The sequence below is a fragment of the Nycticebus coucang genome, chromosome 8 (assembly GCF_027406575.1).
Source record: "Nycticebus coucang isolate mNycCou1 chromosome 8, mNycCou1.pri, whole genome shotgun sequence".
Taxonomy (NCBI): Eukaryota; Metazoa; Chordata; class Mammalia; order Primates; family Lorisidae; genus Nycticebus; species Nycticebus coucang.
Genome location: NC_069787.1, coordinates 26,072,337 through 26,086,563, shown reverse-complemented (window position 1 = coordinate 26,086,563; position 14,227 = coordinate 26,072,337). Strand labels below are relative to the sequence as shown.

At 43.2% G+C, this 14,227-nt stretch overlaps 2 protein-coding genes across 2 annotated transcripts in view; one reads left to right on the top strand and one right to left on the bottom strand.

Annotated features, from left to right (window-relative positions):
- Positions 1 to 9,728, bottom strand: part of EIF4E3 (eukaryotic translation initiation factor 4E family member 3) — a 100,941-nt gene extending 91,213 nt beyond the window's left edge. Inside the window, exon 1 of the mRNA XM_053600074.1 lies at positions 9,458 to 9,728. The gene's annotated coding sequence lies outside the window, so the exon portion shown is untranslated. The remainder of the gene's footprint in view (positions 1 to 9,457) is intronic.
- GPR27 (G protein-coupled receptor 27) lies at positions 9,727 to 12,493 on the top strand. Its single transcript, XM_053600072.1, has one exon. It carries the CDS (start codon positions 10,040 to 10,042, stop codon positions 11,177 to 11,179), a length of 1,140 nt encoding a protein of 379 aa, XP_053456047.1. The 5' UTR covers positions 9,727 to 10,039; the 3' UTR covers positions 11,180 to 12,493.
- The last annotated feature ends 1,734 nt before the right edge of the window (positions 12,494 to 14,227 follow it).

The window sequence follows — 14,227 nt, the reverse complement described above, 5'->3', positions numbered from 1 at the left end:
GAAAGAGAGGAAGTTAACAACTTAATGGGACATCTCAAGCAACGGGAAAAAGGAAGAAAATTCCAACCCCAAAACCAGTAGAAGTAAAGAAATAACCAAAATTAGAGCAGAATTAAATGAAATTGAAAACAAAAGAATTATACAACAGATCAATAAATCAAAAAGTTGGTTTTTTTAAAAGGTCAATAAAATAGATAACCCTTTGGTTAACTTAACCAGAAAAAAAGAGTAAAATCTCTAATTTCATCAATCAGAAACGACAAAGACGAAATAACGACAGACTCCTCAGAAATTCAAAAAATCCTTAATGAATATTACAAAAAACTTTATTCTCAGAAATATGAAAATCTGAAGGAAATTGACCAATACTTGGAAGCACGTCACCTTCCAAGAGTTAGCCAGAATTAAGTGGGAATGTTGAACAGGCCAATATCAAGTTCTGAAATAGCATCAACCATACAAAACCGGGATCCCTAAAAAGAAAAGTCCGGGACCAGATGGCTTCATGTCAGAATTCTACCAAACCTTTAAAGAGGAACTAGTACCTATATTACTCATCCTGTTCCAAAATAAAGAAAAAGAATGAAGACTACCCAATATGTTCTATGAAGCAAACATCACCTTGATCCCCAAACCAGGAAAAGACCCAACAAGAAAAGAAAATTATAGACCAATATCACTAATGAATATAGATGCAAAAATATTCAACAAGATCCTAACAAACAGAATCCAGCAACACATCAAACAAATTATACATCATGACCAAGTCGGTTTTATCCCAGGGTCTCAAGGTTGGTTCAATATATGTAAATCTATAATTATAATTCAGCACATAAGCCAATTAAAAAACAAAGACCATATGATTCTCTCAATTGATGCAGAAAAAACTTTTGATAATATCCAGCATCCCTTCATGATCAGAACACTTAAGAAAATTGGTATAGAAGGGACATTTCATAAACTGATAGAGGCCATCTACAGCAAACCCACAGCTAATATCGTATTGAATGGAGTTAAATTGAAATCATTTCCACTCAGATCAGGAACTAGACAAGGCTGCCCATCGTCTCCACTGCTCTTTAACATTGTAATGGAAGTATGAGCCATTGCAATTACGGAAGAAAAGGCGATCAAGGGTATCCATATAGGGTCAGAAGAGATCAAACCTTCGCTCTTCGCGGATGATATGATTGTGTATCTGGAAAACACCAGGGATTCTACTACAAAACTCTTAGAAGTGATCAAGGAATACAGCAGCGTCTCAGATTACAAAATCAACATTCATAAATTGGTAGCCTTTATATATACCAACAATAGTCAAGCTGAAAAAACAGTTAAGGACTCTATTCCATTCACAGTGGTGCCAAAGAAGATGAAATATTTGGGAGTTTATCTAACAAAGGATGTGAAAGATCTCTATAAAGAGAACTATGAAACTCTAAGAAAATAAATAGCTGAAAATATTAACAAATGGAAAAACACACCATGCTCATGGCTGGGAAGAATCAACATTGTTAAAATGTCCATACTATCCAAACAATATAAAATTTTAATGCAATCCCTATTAAAGCTCCACTGTCATACTTTCAAGGTCTTGAAAAAATAATACTTCGTTTTATATGGAATCAGAAAAAACCTTGAATAGTCAAGAGTAATGTCTTGACTAAATAAAAACAAAGCAGGAGGAATCATGCTACCAGACCTCAGACTATCCTATAAATCGATAGTGATCAAAACAGCATGGTACTGGCACAAAAAGAGAGAGAAAGATGTATGGAACAGAATAGAGAACCAGGCCATGAGCCCAGCTACTTACCGTTATTTGATCTTTGACAAACCAATTAAAAACATTCAGTGGGGGAAGATTCCCTATTTAACAAATGGTGCTGGGTGAACTGGCTGGCAACCTGTATAAGACTGAAACTGGACCTACACCTTTCACCATTAACTAAGATAGACTCTCACTGGATTAAAGATTTAAACTTAAGACATGAAACTATAAAAATACTAGAAGAGAGTGCAGGGAAAATCCTTTAAGAAATCAGTCTGGGCGAGTATTTTATGAGGAGGACCCCGCAGGCAATTGAAGCAGCTTTAAAAATACACTACTGGGACTTGATCAAACTAAAGCTTTTGCACAGCCAAGAACACAGTAATTAAAGCAAGCAGACAGCCCTCAGAATGGGAGAAGATATTTGCAGGTTATGTCTCCGACAAAGGTTTAATAACCAGAATCCACAGAGAACTCAAATGTACAGCAAGAAAAGAACAAGTGATCCCATCGCAGGCTGGGCAAGGGATTTGAAGAGAAACTTCTCTGAAGAAGACAGGTGCACGGCCTACAGACATATGAAAAAATGCTCATCATCCTTAATCATCAGAGAAATGCAAATCAAAACTACTCTGAGATATCATCTAACTCCAGTAAGATTAGACCATATCACAAAATCCAAAGACCAGAGATGTTGGCGTGGATGTGGAGAAAAGGGAACACTTCTACACAGCTGGTGGGAATGCAAATTAATACATTCCATTTGGAAAGATGTTTGGAGAACACTTAGAGATCTAAAAATAGATCTACCATTCAATCCTATAATTCCTCTACAAGGTATATACCCAAAAGACTAAAAATCACACTATCACAAAGATATTTGTACCAGAATGTTTATTGCAGCCCAATTCATAATTGGTAAGTCATGGAAAAAGCCCAAGTGCCCATCGAGCCGCGAATGGATTAATAAATTGTGATATATGTACACCATGGAATATTATGCAGCCTTAAAGAAAGATGGAGAATTTACCTCTTTCATGTTTACATGGATGGAGCTGGAACATATTCTGCTTAGTGAAGTATCTCAAGAATGGAAGAAGAAGTATCCAATGTACTCAGCCCTACTATGAAACTAATTTATGGCTTTCACATGAAAGCTATAACCCAGTTATAACCTAAGAATAGGGGAAAGGGGAAAAGGGAGGAGAGGGAGGGGGAGGTGGGTGGAGGGAGGATGACTGGTGGGATTGCACCTGTGGTGCATCTTACAAGGGTACATGTGAAACTTAGTAAATGTAGAATGTAAATGTCTTAACACAATATCTAAGAAAATGCCAGGAAGGGGCGGCGCCTGTGGCTCAAGGAGTAGGGCGCCGGTCCCATATGCTGGAGGTGGCGGGTTCAAACCCAGCCCTGGCCAAAAAACCACAAAAAAAAAAAAAAAAAAAAAAGAAAGAAAAAAAAACAAGGAAAAGAAAATGCCAGGAAGGTTATGTTAACCAGTGTGATGAAAATGTGTCAAACGGTCTATAAAACCAGTGTATGGTGCCCCATGATTGCATTAATGTACACAGCTATGGATTTAATAAAAAACATTTTTTTAAATCTCAGTGCATTGAGAAAATATGATAACTTCTGACTGAATAAGAACTTCTGAATCCCTCTTCCCATATTCATCTCAGCATCAAAGTCCTAAAGCAGGGAAATGCTGAAGCCCATAACAGAGGCACCCCTTGTGCACATGACCATATGGCAAGGAATGACTTATTTCTGCAACCAGCCCCAGAAAAGGGCACAAGAAGCCAAAGTTCAAGGAGCTGCATTTACTCAGAAAATGATAACCATGAGTCCAGGTATCTTTCAGGCTCCTCTCTACCTCTTAATATATTTCCAGATGTCACAGAGGGGACCTCACTTCAATATGAATTTTCTTTTTTTTTTTTAATTCTGATTTCCCAGGATATCTCCGGAGTTCTGTAACTGTCAGCAGTAGCTGAGTTTTTGTTTTCTTTTTGAGACAGAGTCTCACTATGTCACCCTGGGTGGAGTGCTGTGTTGTCACAGCTCACAGCAACCTCAAACTCTTGGGCTTAAGTGATTCTCTTGCCTCAGCCTCCCAAGTAGCTGGGACTACAGGTGCCTACCACAAAGCTTGGTTATTTTTTGGTTGTAGTTGTCATTGTTATTTGGCAGGCCTGGACTGGATTCGAACCCGCCAGCTCCAATATATGTGGCTGGCGCCCTAGCTGCTGAGGTACAGGCACCAAGCCAGCACTAGCTGAATTTTAATAAGCCCCCGCAAAAATCCATATCCCCATTAGCAGTCATTCTCCAGTCCCTTCTCCAACCCCTAACAACTGCTATTCTACTTTCAGTAACTGCAGATTTGCCTACTGGGGCACTTTATATAAGTTTATATGTATAATACATGGCATTTTGTGTTTGGCTTCTTTCCTTTAGCATAGTGTTTTCAAGGTTCGTCCATGCTAGTACTCATACCAATACTCATTTTTGAGAATGTATAATATTCCACTGTTTGGATATGGTATTTTATTTATCCATTCATTGATTAACAGAAGTTTGTACTGTTTCCTCCTTTTGGTTATTATGAATAATGCAGCTGTGAACATTTGTGCACAGGTTTTGATGTGGGCATGGTTTCATTTCTCTTGGGTATATACCTAGGAATGGAACTTCAGTGTTATAAGGTAAACTCTATGCTCAACTTTTTTAGGAGCTTCTAAACTATTTTCCAAAGCAGCTGTATCATTTTACATTGCCACCAGCATCCAAGGGCTCCAATTCCTCCCTATCATCACCAACACTTGTTATTGTCTGTCTTATTGATAATAGCCACCCTAGTAAACATGAAATGGTATCTCAGATGGATTTGATTTACGTTACCTCACTGACTAATGATGTAAAGCATTTTTCTATGTGCTTCTTTTCCACTTGTGTATCTTTTTTTGGAGAGATGCCTATTTAAACCCTTTAACCATTTTTTTCAAAAAAGCGTTCTTTTTATTATTGAGTTGTAAGAGTTCTTTATATATTCTGAATACAAGTCTCTCACCAGACATGCAAAAAACAGTTTTCTCCTGTTCTGTACATGGTCTTTTCATTTTTTTGATGGTGTTCATTGAAGTCAAAACTTTTAAAATTTTAATGAAATCTAATTTATGTATTTTTTTGTCACCTGTCCTTTTGGCATCATATCTAAGAATCCTAATCTGAAGTCATAAAGATTTACTCCTATATTTTCTTTGGAAAGTTTGTAAGAGTTTTAGCCCTTATTTTTAGGTCTATGATCCATTTTGAATATTTTCTCTCTATATATATATGGTGTGAGGAAGGGGTCCAATTTCATCTTCTGCATGGAAAAAACCACATGTTAAAGATATATTAAATAATTTTCACTAAATTGTATTTTGCTTAATGAAGTGTGACAATATGCCATGCACATACACATAAAGTTATTCATTCATTCAACAAACAGGCGGCAAGAATAATGTTTGGAGACACCAAGTGATCATTTTTTCTTTCTCTATTTTCCCCTCTCCTTCTCAACATTCAAGCAGGTACAGGCTCTGGGCTTCCTTGTCTAGGAAAGATTCATAGCCAAGTGGTTCTCTGGCTTTTGTTTTCCCAAACACCCAAATTCTAGGACCACAGATTCTCAAGGCAGTTGACTAATTACACTGTCCAGAAGAACAAGGGAAAACCGGCTTTCACCCTCTTTCAGATTAAATAGGGAGTCTGAGGTACTGCTGAGAGGAATGGCTGTGGCTGTATCTGATATCACATGCATTCTCAGACCAGATTCTCACACCCCAAGTCTGGCAGGAGGCAGTATAGAGTCTCTAAAGCACAGTGGTTTAGATCTGAAAGGATTACCCACCCTCTACACACACACGTGCATACCCTATCCTGAATCACCACGTACTGTGCAACCTGGGCACATGCCTAGAACTGCATCAGATCCTGAAGAGCCAGGAGCCATTAGGAAACTCTAGAAGCACCAAGATTACATTTTCTTCCCACCAGCAGGTTTCTAGAAAAGAGTTGCATTCCTTGTACCCTTGATTTTAGGGACTGACATTCATACCGGCCACACAAATACTGAGAACCTAGCCAGGTAAGAGCAAATATGCACCTGTGTGTATGCCTTGTGCTACACTTTTTGCAAATGTCTCTTATTTAGTTGAGACTCCTCTCTCATGGTATCTTCTTCCTTATAATGGGCTTTTGATATTCAGAGGTTCCGAGTTGGCAAGAGACTTCCCCCAACGAGATGTATAGCTAGTATCTGTTGTGACTTGGATATGAACCAGAGTATACCTAACTCCAAAGCCCATTTTCATTGCCAAAGTTATGACTCCCACACATGAAGTGGTCAATGTGAGTACTGTCCTTTGATAATATAATATATGCTGGGCTTAGAGTTTGGCCCATTTTTACATCTGGGATGGAATCAAGTGAAACCAGCTTTCACTAATTTAATGTACCTGCTGGTAGAAGCCTGAAGATGAAAAGGATACAGTGGCCAAATTGGCTCCCAAGTTTCTGGGACCCAGGGCTTTGACTGCATCTGTCAGGGTGTGCCAACCATTTCCTCTAAATAGTCGGAATTTCCAGTACCACTCACACTGTGTGTCTGTGCATCAAATATATGACATAACTGATTGGAGGTGGGCAGGAAATACCAACATGTCTATCTATGTGCAAAAGAAATAATTTGGTTATAAGTAAAATGAAAATGTTTCTCATAGGGAAAAATCTCATAGAGCTCTTTTGCTTTGAGATTCAGTCACACAATTTGGTGCCTAAGAAAGTATTTAAAATTCTTGCCTGAAGCTACCTAGAAACAGTAAAAGGAAAATAAGTTGGTTGTGGCCAATGAAATGTTAATAGTTTCTCTTTAAGTATGAATCTACTGAACAAATGTTGAAAATGAAAGAAGTACACACATAAATGCTATAAAAGAGGCACGATTTATATATTTTCTACTGCTGCTTCTGATATTTGAGCTTTAGCAAATGATTTAACCAAATCTCAAGTCCCACAGAGAATCATATTGAAGCATAGATAGAAACAGAAAACACATAGATATTTAAATTATAGGAGACGGACGTCTCTTATTTCTCGTGCTTTTGTGAAGAATAAATCTCTCCTCATTTGAGGTATATAAGCATTTAACTTCCATTTTCTCAAATACAAACTTAATTTTAGAGTTAAGAATCCCTTGTAAATGGGAGCATTTAAGATTCCAAGAGGTTAAGTGACTTGTTGAATGTCATTTGCTCATTAGAACAAGTAACATTAAGATTTCTAGTAAGTGGGAAGGTACTGACCTAGGAGTGGGGGGGATTTGGATTCTACCTCCTACTCAGCCATTAATGAGCCTTTTTGCTTGTGGTTAGACGGTTTTGAAAGATCCTTCCCTCTCTGAAGGGGCCATAATTCTGTGCACACGAGCATGGGTAGTTTGTCAGTTTGTTGTTTTTATAAACTCAATCTCTTTCTTTGCAGTTATAATGAAGAGTGGTGTGTGTGGTGGTTACAAATATGGGTTCTAAAGTAAAACTTCCAGCTCTTGCAGTCCCTCCTGGTGAAAACCTGAACAAATTAGCCCCTCTGCCTCATCGGCAAGGTGAAGACTGGAACCTATGCACTACATATGGCCTTCATAATGATTGCACTAAATAACATATGCCGAGTATTTGACACAGTGATTGGCACATAGCAGGTGCACAGTAAATAAAGGCCGTCATTAGTATTACCATAAAGGAACCAGAGTTGGTGTCTTCAAGTGGGTTATAAGGCATTCTTTGCTCCAAGCAGATGCAGCCCAATTGCTAAATCCCACATGAAGGCAGGATGGAATTCTCTATAGTTATGAGTCTGATTTTAAACAAAGAAATTAAAAATAAATTTCTACCCTCCCTTGCTGACAGTGACAGCCAATGATACATTTAAATGTTTGTCATAATGTAGGGCCTCCAAAAAGCTCTTGGTGGGGGAGCCTACTTAGATGAAATGGCAGGAATATGTTTGCTGTTTCCTTCTTGTCCTTCTTTTTTCCTGGAATGCAGAAGCAATGGCTGAGGTGTCAGCAGCCTACCGTGATCATGAGGGAAGGGGATAAAATACTTCCAGAGACTCGGCCCTCAGCAATTATATCAATGACCACGGGCTTCTTGTTTCATAAGGAAAATAAACTCATGTACACTATCATCAAAATTCAATTCCTAACCTGCATTCCCTTCAAAATTGATTGCACTTTTCGATCAACATACATTTGCAGATATTCTTGGTTAGCCACTTTGCCCCTGGCCAGTTAGGGTTTCTAAGTTAGGTGCTTATTAGCAGTCACTTAGATTTTTCAAAAATGTCCAAACTGTCCTCAAAGGCCTTCCTACTGAAAGTGTGGTCAGTGGCCCACAGGCCGGCATTAATATCACCTATGTGCTTGTTATTAACATATAGTCTCCAGCCTTATTCCAGACCTACTAAATCAGAGCCTGCATTTTCCTCGGATTCACAGTGGTTTCTGTACATAACAATGTTTGAGGCTTTGGACTAGACCTCCAGGTTCTGCTCTGCCATCCTCTTCAACACTGCTGTCAGAATAATCTTACTGAAGCACAGCTAATCATACCACTCTTCAAGGGCTCCTGATTGCCTGCAGACCAAAGTTTAGATTCTTTCCCCTGACAATCAAGGCCTTCTGTGATCTTGTGATGTCCTGGAAATGTCCATCAAGGTGTCAGCCTTGAAAGTAATAAGTAGGCAATAAATAATTTTCTGAACACACACACACAAAATGAGCTTACCTGAGAAACAAAACCTTCCTCAATTCCCACTTTACCACTGTAAACACTGGGGGGTACAGTGGTACCAAAAAACAAGCATGGTACCTTGTTTTCAAAGAACTTAGTGACCAATTAGAACAACAGGATTTTAAATAGAAATTTAGAAAATTTAATGACAAATTACAAGTGCTGAGAAAGAAATGAACAGAGAGCAGAGACACAGAGTAAGACAGAAGACTGTATCATCCAGAGTGAGACAGGTCTTACTCTGGAAGGATGCTCTAAGGATAGGGAGCTGGTCCAAGCAGACGGACCAGCAGGTGCAAAGAAGGCCCTTCAATGAGTTTGAGAATCAGAACAAGAGCAGCTCTTCCCAGAAAATAGATATTCAGGGAGGAAGGTGGCACAGGGTACACCTTCCAGTCCCTGAAGACTCCCTGGGATCACCGATGAGGTACAGAGTAGGGCATGCTGCAGAGTCGCTGTCCATCCAGCCTTGGAAATCAGACCAAGCAAATCCGAACGCAGCTCCCACACTTGCCAGCTCTCAATCAACTCCCTTGGCCTCCAAGCCTGTACTTCCTCAGGTATAAAGTAGGGTTAAGAACAGCACCAACTTTGACCTTACCGTTAGGGAGATTATGTTGTAAACCTCCCCAGCACACTGCCATCACATCAGCGCTCACCTGAGTATTAGCGGTTTTATTATTATGACGACGATAATTATTACCATTAATTATTATCGGCAGAAGGCGCATCCCTGATATTCCTGCTCCCCCCCCCCGAGGCCTCCCGACCCTGCCATCCCAGGCAAGCTCCCCTGTGCCCCGCCACCGTGACCTCAGAGCGGGCGCCACCGCCGGACCCCCGTTACCTGGGGCCAAACGCGACTTGTCGCCACCGTGCGTCCTGGGGCCCAGCCTCCCTCTCGGTTGCCTCCGAAGCCGCAGCTGGCGCGGCGGCGCCCCCAGCCCGGCGGGCCCGGTCGGTGCGGGATGCCTCGGCGGGGCTTGCGGCGGCGGCCGCGCTGCGCGCTCCGGCGGAGGGGAGGGGGCTCCGCGGCGGCGGCGGCGGCGGAGGCAGAGGCGGCGGCGGCGGCGGCGGCGGGCCCGGCGGGGGGCAGAGCCAAGAGGCGCGGCGGCGGCAGCGGAGGAGGAAGAGGAGAAAGAGGAGGATGCGGGGGGCTGCGGGCGGCGGCGCGGTCCTGTCTGCAGTGAAGCCCGCGGCACCCAGGGCACAGGGAGTGGCCGTCGCCTCCTGCGCGCACCATTCCTGAGATGGCGGCGGCGATGGCGCGGCAGCGGCTCGGGGAACCGAGAAAGGGCCGGCGGGGCGCGGGCTGAATCCGGCCAGCCTGGGAGCCCGCCCGGCGTCCACGCGGCTGCGGAGCGCGGGCCGGGCGGCTTGCGGGAGCGGCGGGGCCCCGGGGCGGAGCGCACGGCCCGGGGAGGCCGCGATGGCGAACGTCAGCGAGCCGGGCGGCGGCGGCGGCGGCGGCGGCGGCGAGGCGGCCGCCCTGGGCCTCAAACTGGCCACGCTCAGCCTGCTGCTGTGCGTGAGCCTGGCGGGCAACGTGCTGTTCGCGCTGCTGATCGTGCGGGAGCGCAGCCTGCACCGCGCCCCGTACTACCTGCTGCTTGACCTGTGCCTGGCCGACGGGCTGCGCGCGCTCGCCTGCCTCCCGGCCGTCATGCTGGCCGCGCGGAGGGCCGCGGCCGCCGCGGGGGCGCCGCCGGGCGCGCTCGGCTGCAAGCTGCTCGCCTTCCTGGCCGCGCTCTTCTGCTTCCACGCCGCCTTCCTGCTGCTCGGCGTGGGCGTCACCCGCTACCTGGCCATAGCTCACCACCGCTTCTACGCCGAGCGCCTGGCCGGCTGGCCGTGCGCCGCCATGCTGGTGTGCGCCGCCTGGGCTCTGGCGCTGGCCGCGGCCTTCCCGCCCGTGCTGGACGGCGGCGGCGGCGACGACGAGGATGCGCCCTGCGCCCTGGAGCAGCGGCCCGACGGCGCCCCGGGCGCGCTAGGCTTCCTGCTGCTGCTGGCCGTGGTGGTCGGCGCCACGCACCTCGTCTACCTCCGCTTGCTCTTCTTCATCCACGACCGCCGCAAGATGCGGCCCGCGCGCCTCGTGCCCGCCGTCAGCCACGACTGGACCTTCCACGGCCCCGGCGCCACCGGCCAGGCGGCCGCCAACTGGACGGCGGGCTTCGGCCGCGGGCCCACGCCGCCCGCGCTAGTGGGCATCCGGCCGGCGGGGCCGGGCCGCGGCGCGCGCCGCCTCCTCGTGCTGGAAGAGTTCAAGACGGAGAAAAGGCTGTGCAAGATGTTCTATGCCGTCACGCTGCTCTTCCTGCTTCTCTGGGGGCCCTACGTCGTGGCCAGTTACCTGCGGGTCTTGGTGCGGCCCGGCGCCGTCTCCCAGGCCTACCTGACGGCCTCCGTGTGGCTGACCTTCGCTCAGGCCGGCATCAATCCCGTGGTGTGCTTCCTCTTCAACAGGGAGCTGAGGGACTGCTTCAGGGCCCAGTTTCCCTGCTGCCAGAGCCCTCGGACCACCCAGGCCACCCACCCCTGCGACTTGAAAGGCATCGGTCTATGAGGGACTCCCTCGCCTCCCCCCGCCCCTAGCCCCACACCCAGCCTTTCCCTTGGCTTGGACAGCGAGTCGTTTCTTTCCCTTCTGTCCCCTGTTAAGTTTTCTAAGCTGCCTTCAAAATGACTCTCCACGTGGACGAACACTCGGATGTAGAGACTCCTTTGGGGCTAGGGTGGAGGGAGGAGTAGGGGTGCAGCCAGCTCCTGCTCCGCACATTGGTCCTCCTACATACACTTTTTTCCTGACAATAGGCCCTGCTGTCTTTTTGTATTGGTACTAACGTCTTTTATTCCATGTGTGATTACTTTTTTCTTTTTCTATAAAGGTTAAACTAATTTTCTTCATGCAGCGTTTCCTAAAGACCATGGCCAGTTTTCTACAGAAGCTATTTTTGACAACCTCAAGTGGCATTACATTTTGCAGTGAAGTAGAGGAACCTAGGGGACTTCACATGTTAGATTCTTGAGGGTCTTCTGTTGGAAGCAGGGGAAAGAAGGGTGGGGACAGGAGTTGTCTTCAATTCCCTCTGGATTGCAAGCTGCAAGGTCAGCTGTGCCGCGCTGGTTCTTTGGAAGTGTGTTGAGAACTTCTTTCAGTGTTGACATTGAACTTTAAAGAGCAGAAATGGAAGTCAGTAGTAAGGCAGTCACTTTTTAAGCAGTAACACGTACGGTTTGGTTCCTAGTTTATATTACTAAAAAATACACAGTGACAGCTGCTCTCTGTATTATATGAATCTTGAATGGAAACATTTCTGTAAAGTTGTAATCTTTAAAAGAGTAAAAAGTGTTTTGGTTAGTAATGGTGTGGAGAAATTACAGTATTGCATGTGTTTGTATGTACTGATTGTGGTTCGAGGACTGGGAGGTCTCTGAGAAGCAGAGAACTCGATCAAAATTGTTTAGGTACTTTTTGCCAATTAAAACAATTTTATGGAAACGGCTTGTGCTTTGAGAAGCTCAATTTTATTCTGTCTTACGAACCTTTATTTCCACTTTGAAAATTGTTCCGTCGTTTTGGGTATTAATGAATGGAATACAATTATACCCTACTTCTAGGAGACAAAGCATTTCCTTAAAATGTTTGCTAAGATAAACTGTGCTGTTCTACTGATGGTTGTTTTAAATTAATGAGAACTCTAAATAATATTTCTTTGTTAGACATTGTAATCCTAAACTGAAAGACTAAATTCTGCAAGTACTATATAATATTTTTTGCTTATAATGCTACATTTTTATCAATGTACCTTCCGTTTTGAGGATTTATATCTGTATTTCTCTTTGCATTACACAAATATACCCGTATTTTCATTCTGGAGTGGGCGTATTGTTGTTTGAAGCTGCGACTGACACCAATGCATGTTTGAGTATGTAACTCATGTTCTTTTCACATTTTAGTGCATGTTATTTAGTTTCAGGTTTTGTAGTTTGACCATCATTATATCTAAGACATTGGAGGATTTTTAAAAATTTAATTGGCAAATCTTCTCTTTAAAGAGAAGCGATAGACCACTCTAAAATTGTTTTTTATTTGTATGACAGAGTTGCAATTCTATATATTAAATGGCATAAACTTTTTTAAACATATAAACATGAATATAAGCAAAGTAACCATTTTGATAAAAATAAGTAAAAAGTGGTGTAGTAACTACTGGATTTATTTAAGTATAATGCAAACCAGGGGTGTCTAACCTTTTTTTTTTTTTTCTGCCACACATGGGAAGAATGAGAGTAATCTTGACCATACATGAAACACACAAACACTAATAACAGTTGATTACCAAAAAAAAAAAAAAAAGTGTGAATACTTTTTCTGATATCCGACATCACAGATACACACACAAAAAAGTCCTTACAAAATCAGCATGTGGCTGACGGCCATGGGTTGAACACCCGTGAGTTATAAACTGTTAAATGTTCAGTCCAAGAGGCCTAAGTAATAATAAGGTATAATCAACTTATCTCTGTAAATGGGAAGCATTATTTTGTTTGTGAAAGGTAATCAGTCACATGTTTGGAAAGTATGACTAACAATTACCCCATTCTTTCCCATGTCTTACATCCAAGTAGACTTCAATATTCTATGGACTACTCCTCAGAAACCTCAGCCAATCCAAAGACACAGAGGCTCAGGAAGTAAATATCTAACCCTCCAAAAGATCCAAGTTCAAAACACAGACATCACCAAGTCCATGGGCTTTTAAGAATTGTGCACCTAGCATGGCTCCAGAACTTGCCACTGGTCAACTTGTGAGCCATTCCAGCCTTAGACCGCAGCTCGGCTGCACCAGAGATTACCTGTTGGCCCTACATAGCCTTGAATTCAGGAATGTTTTTCATAGGAGAAGTGATAAGCCAGAAGTTCTTTAATTTAAACATTTCATAAAAATTACCTTAAATGCTTGTGTGGTCCAGAGAGTTTTACTAGGATGTGTTGAATGAGACCTGAGAAAAAGCATTTTTAAGAAGCTCTCAGATGATGGGAGGCATACCTGCAGGCCTTCCTTTGGACATAATTTACTTCAGATGCAAGGAATACAAACTCCTGGATGTTTTGTATTTATGTTTTTAAATTCTGATTAGATAGAAGGATGCAAGATTTCTAGTGAGAGTGGCAAGAAATAACAGCCAACCACAAAGGAAAAAGAGATACAAGCTGTCTGGGAGGAAGTAGTGTGTAGGGGCAAAAAACCTTTTCAAGCTCAACAGATCAATGACTCCATTAACATGTACATTGTTAATTAATCAAAAACCATCAAGAAAAGATTAGTTATGCCCAAATTGCTCATTAGCATCATTCATTTTATTTGGGAAATTAATTTAGCACAACGAAATGAACTATTTGAAACAATAGAAAATAGATTTTTTCTACATTCTTCTTTGCATGTTCTGGCATCAAATTATTGAGTTTTTAAAACCAAGCATTTTTAGGCCTTTTGGGGTGTTAAATAACTTTGCAGAGAGATCACACACACATTTAAATTTATACCTGACATGTTCATTATTTTAAAAATGTAATATTTCATGCAAAGTGGGAAGCCATATAACAAAT

Bases quoted from the DNA above. Each gene is read 5' to 3' on its own strand.
- GPR27 (XM_053600072.1), top strand. From the start codon at position 10,040: ATGGCGAACGTCAGCGAGCCGGGCGGCGGCGGCGGCGGCGGCGGCGGC.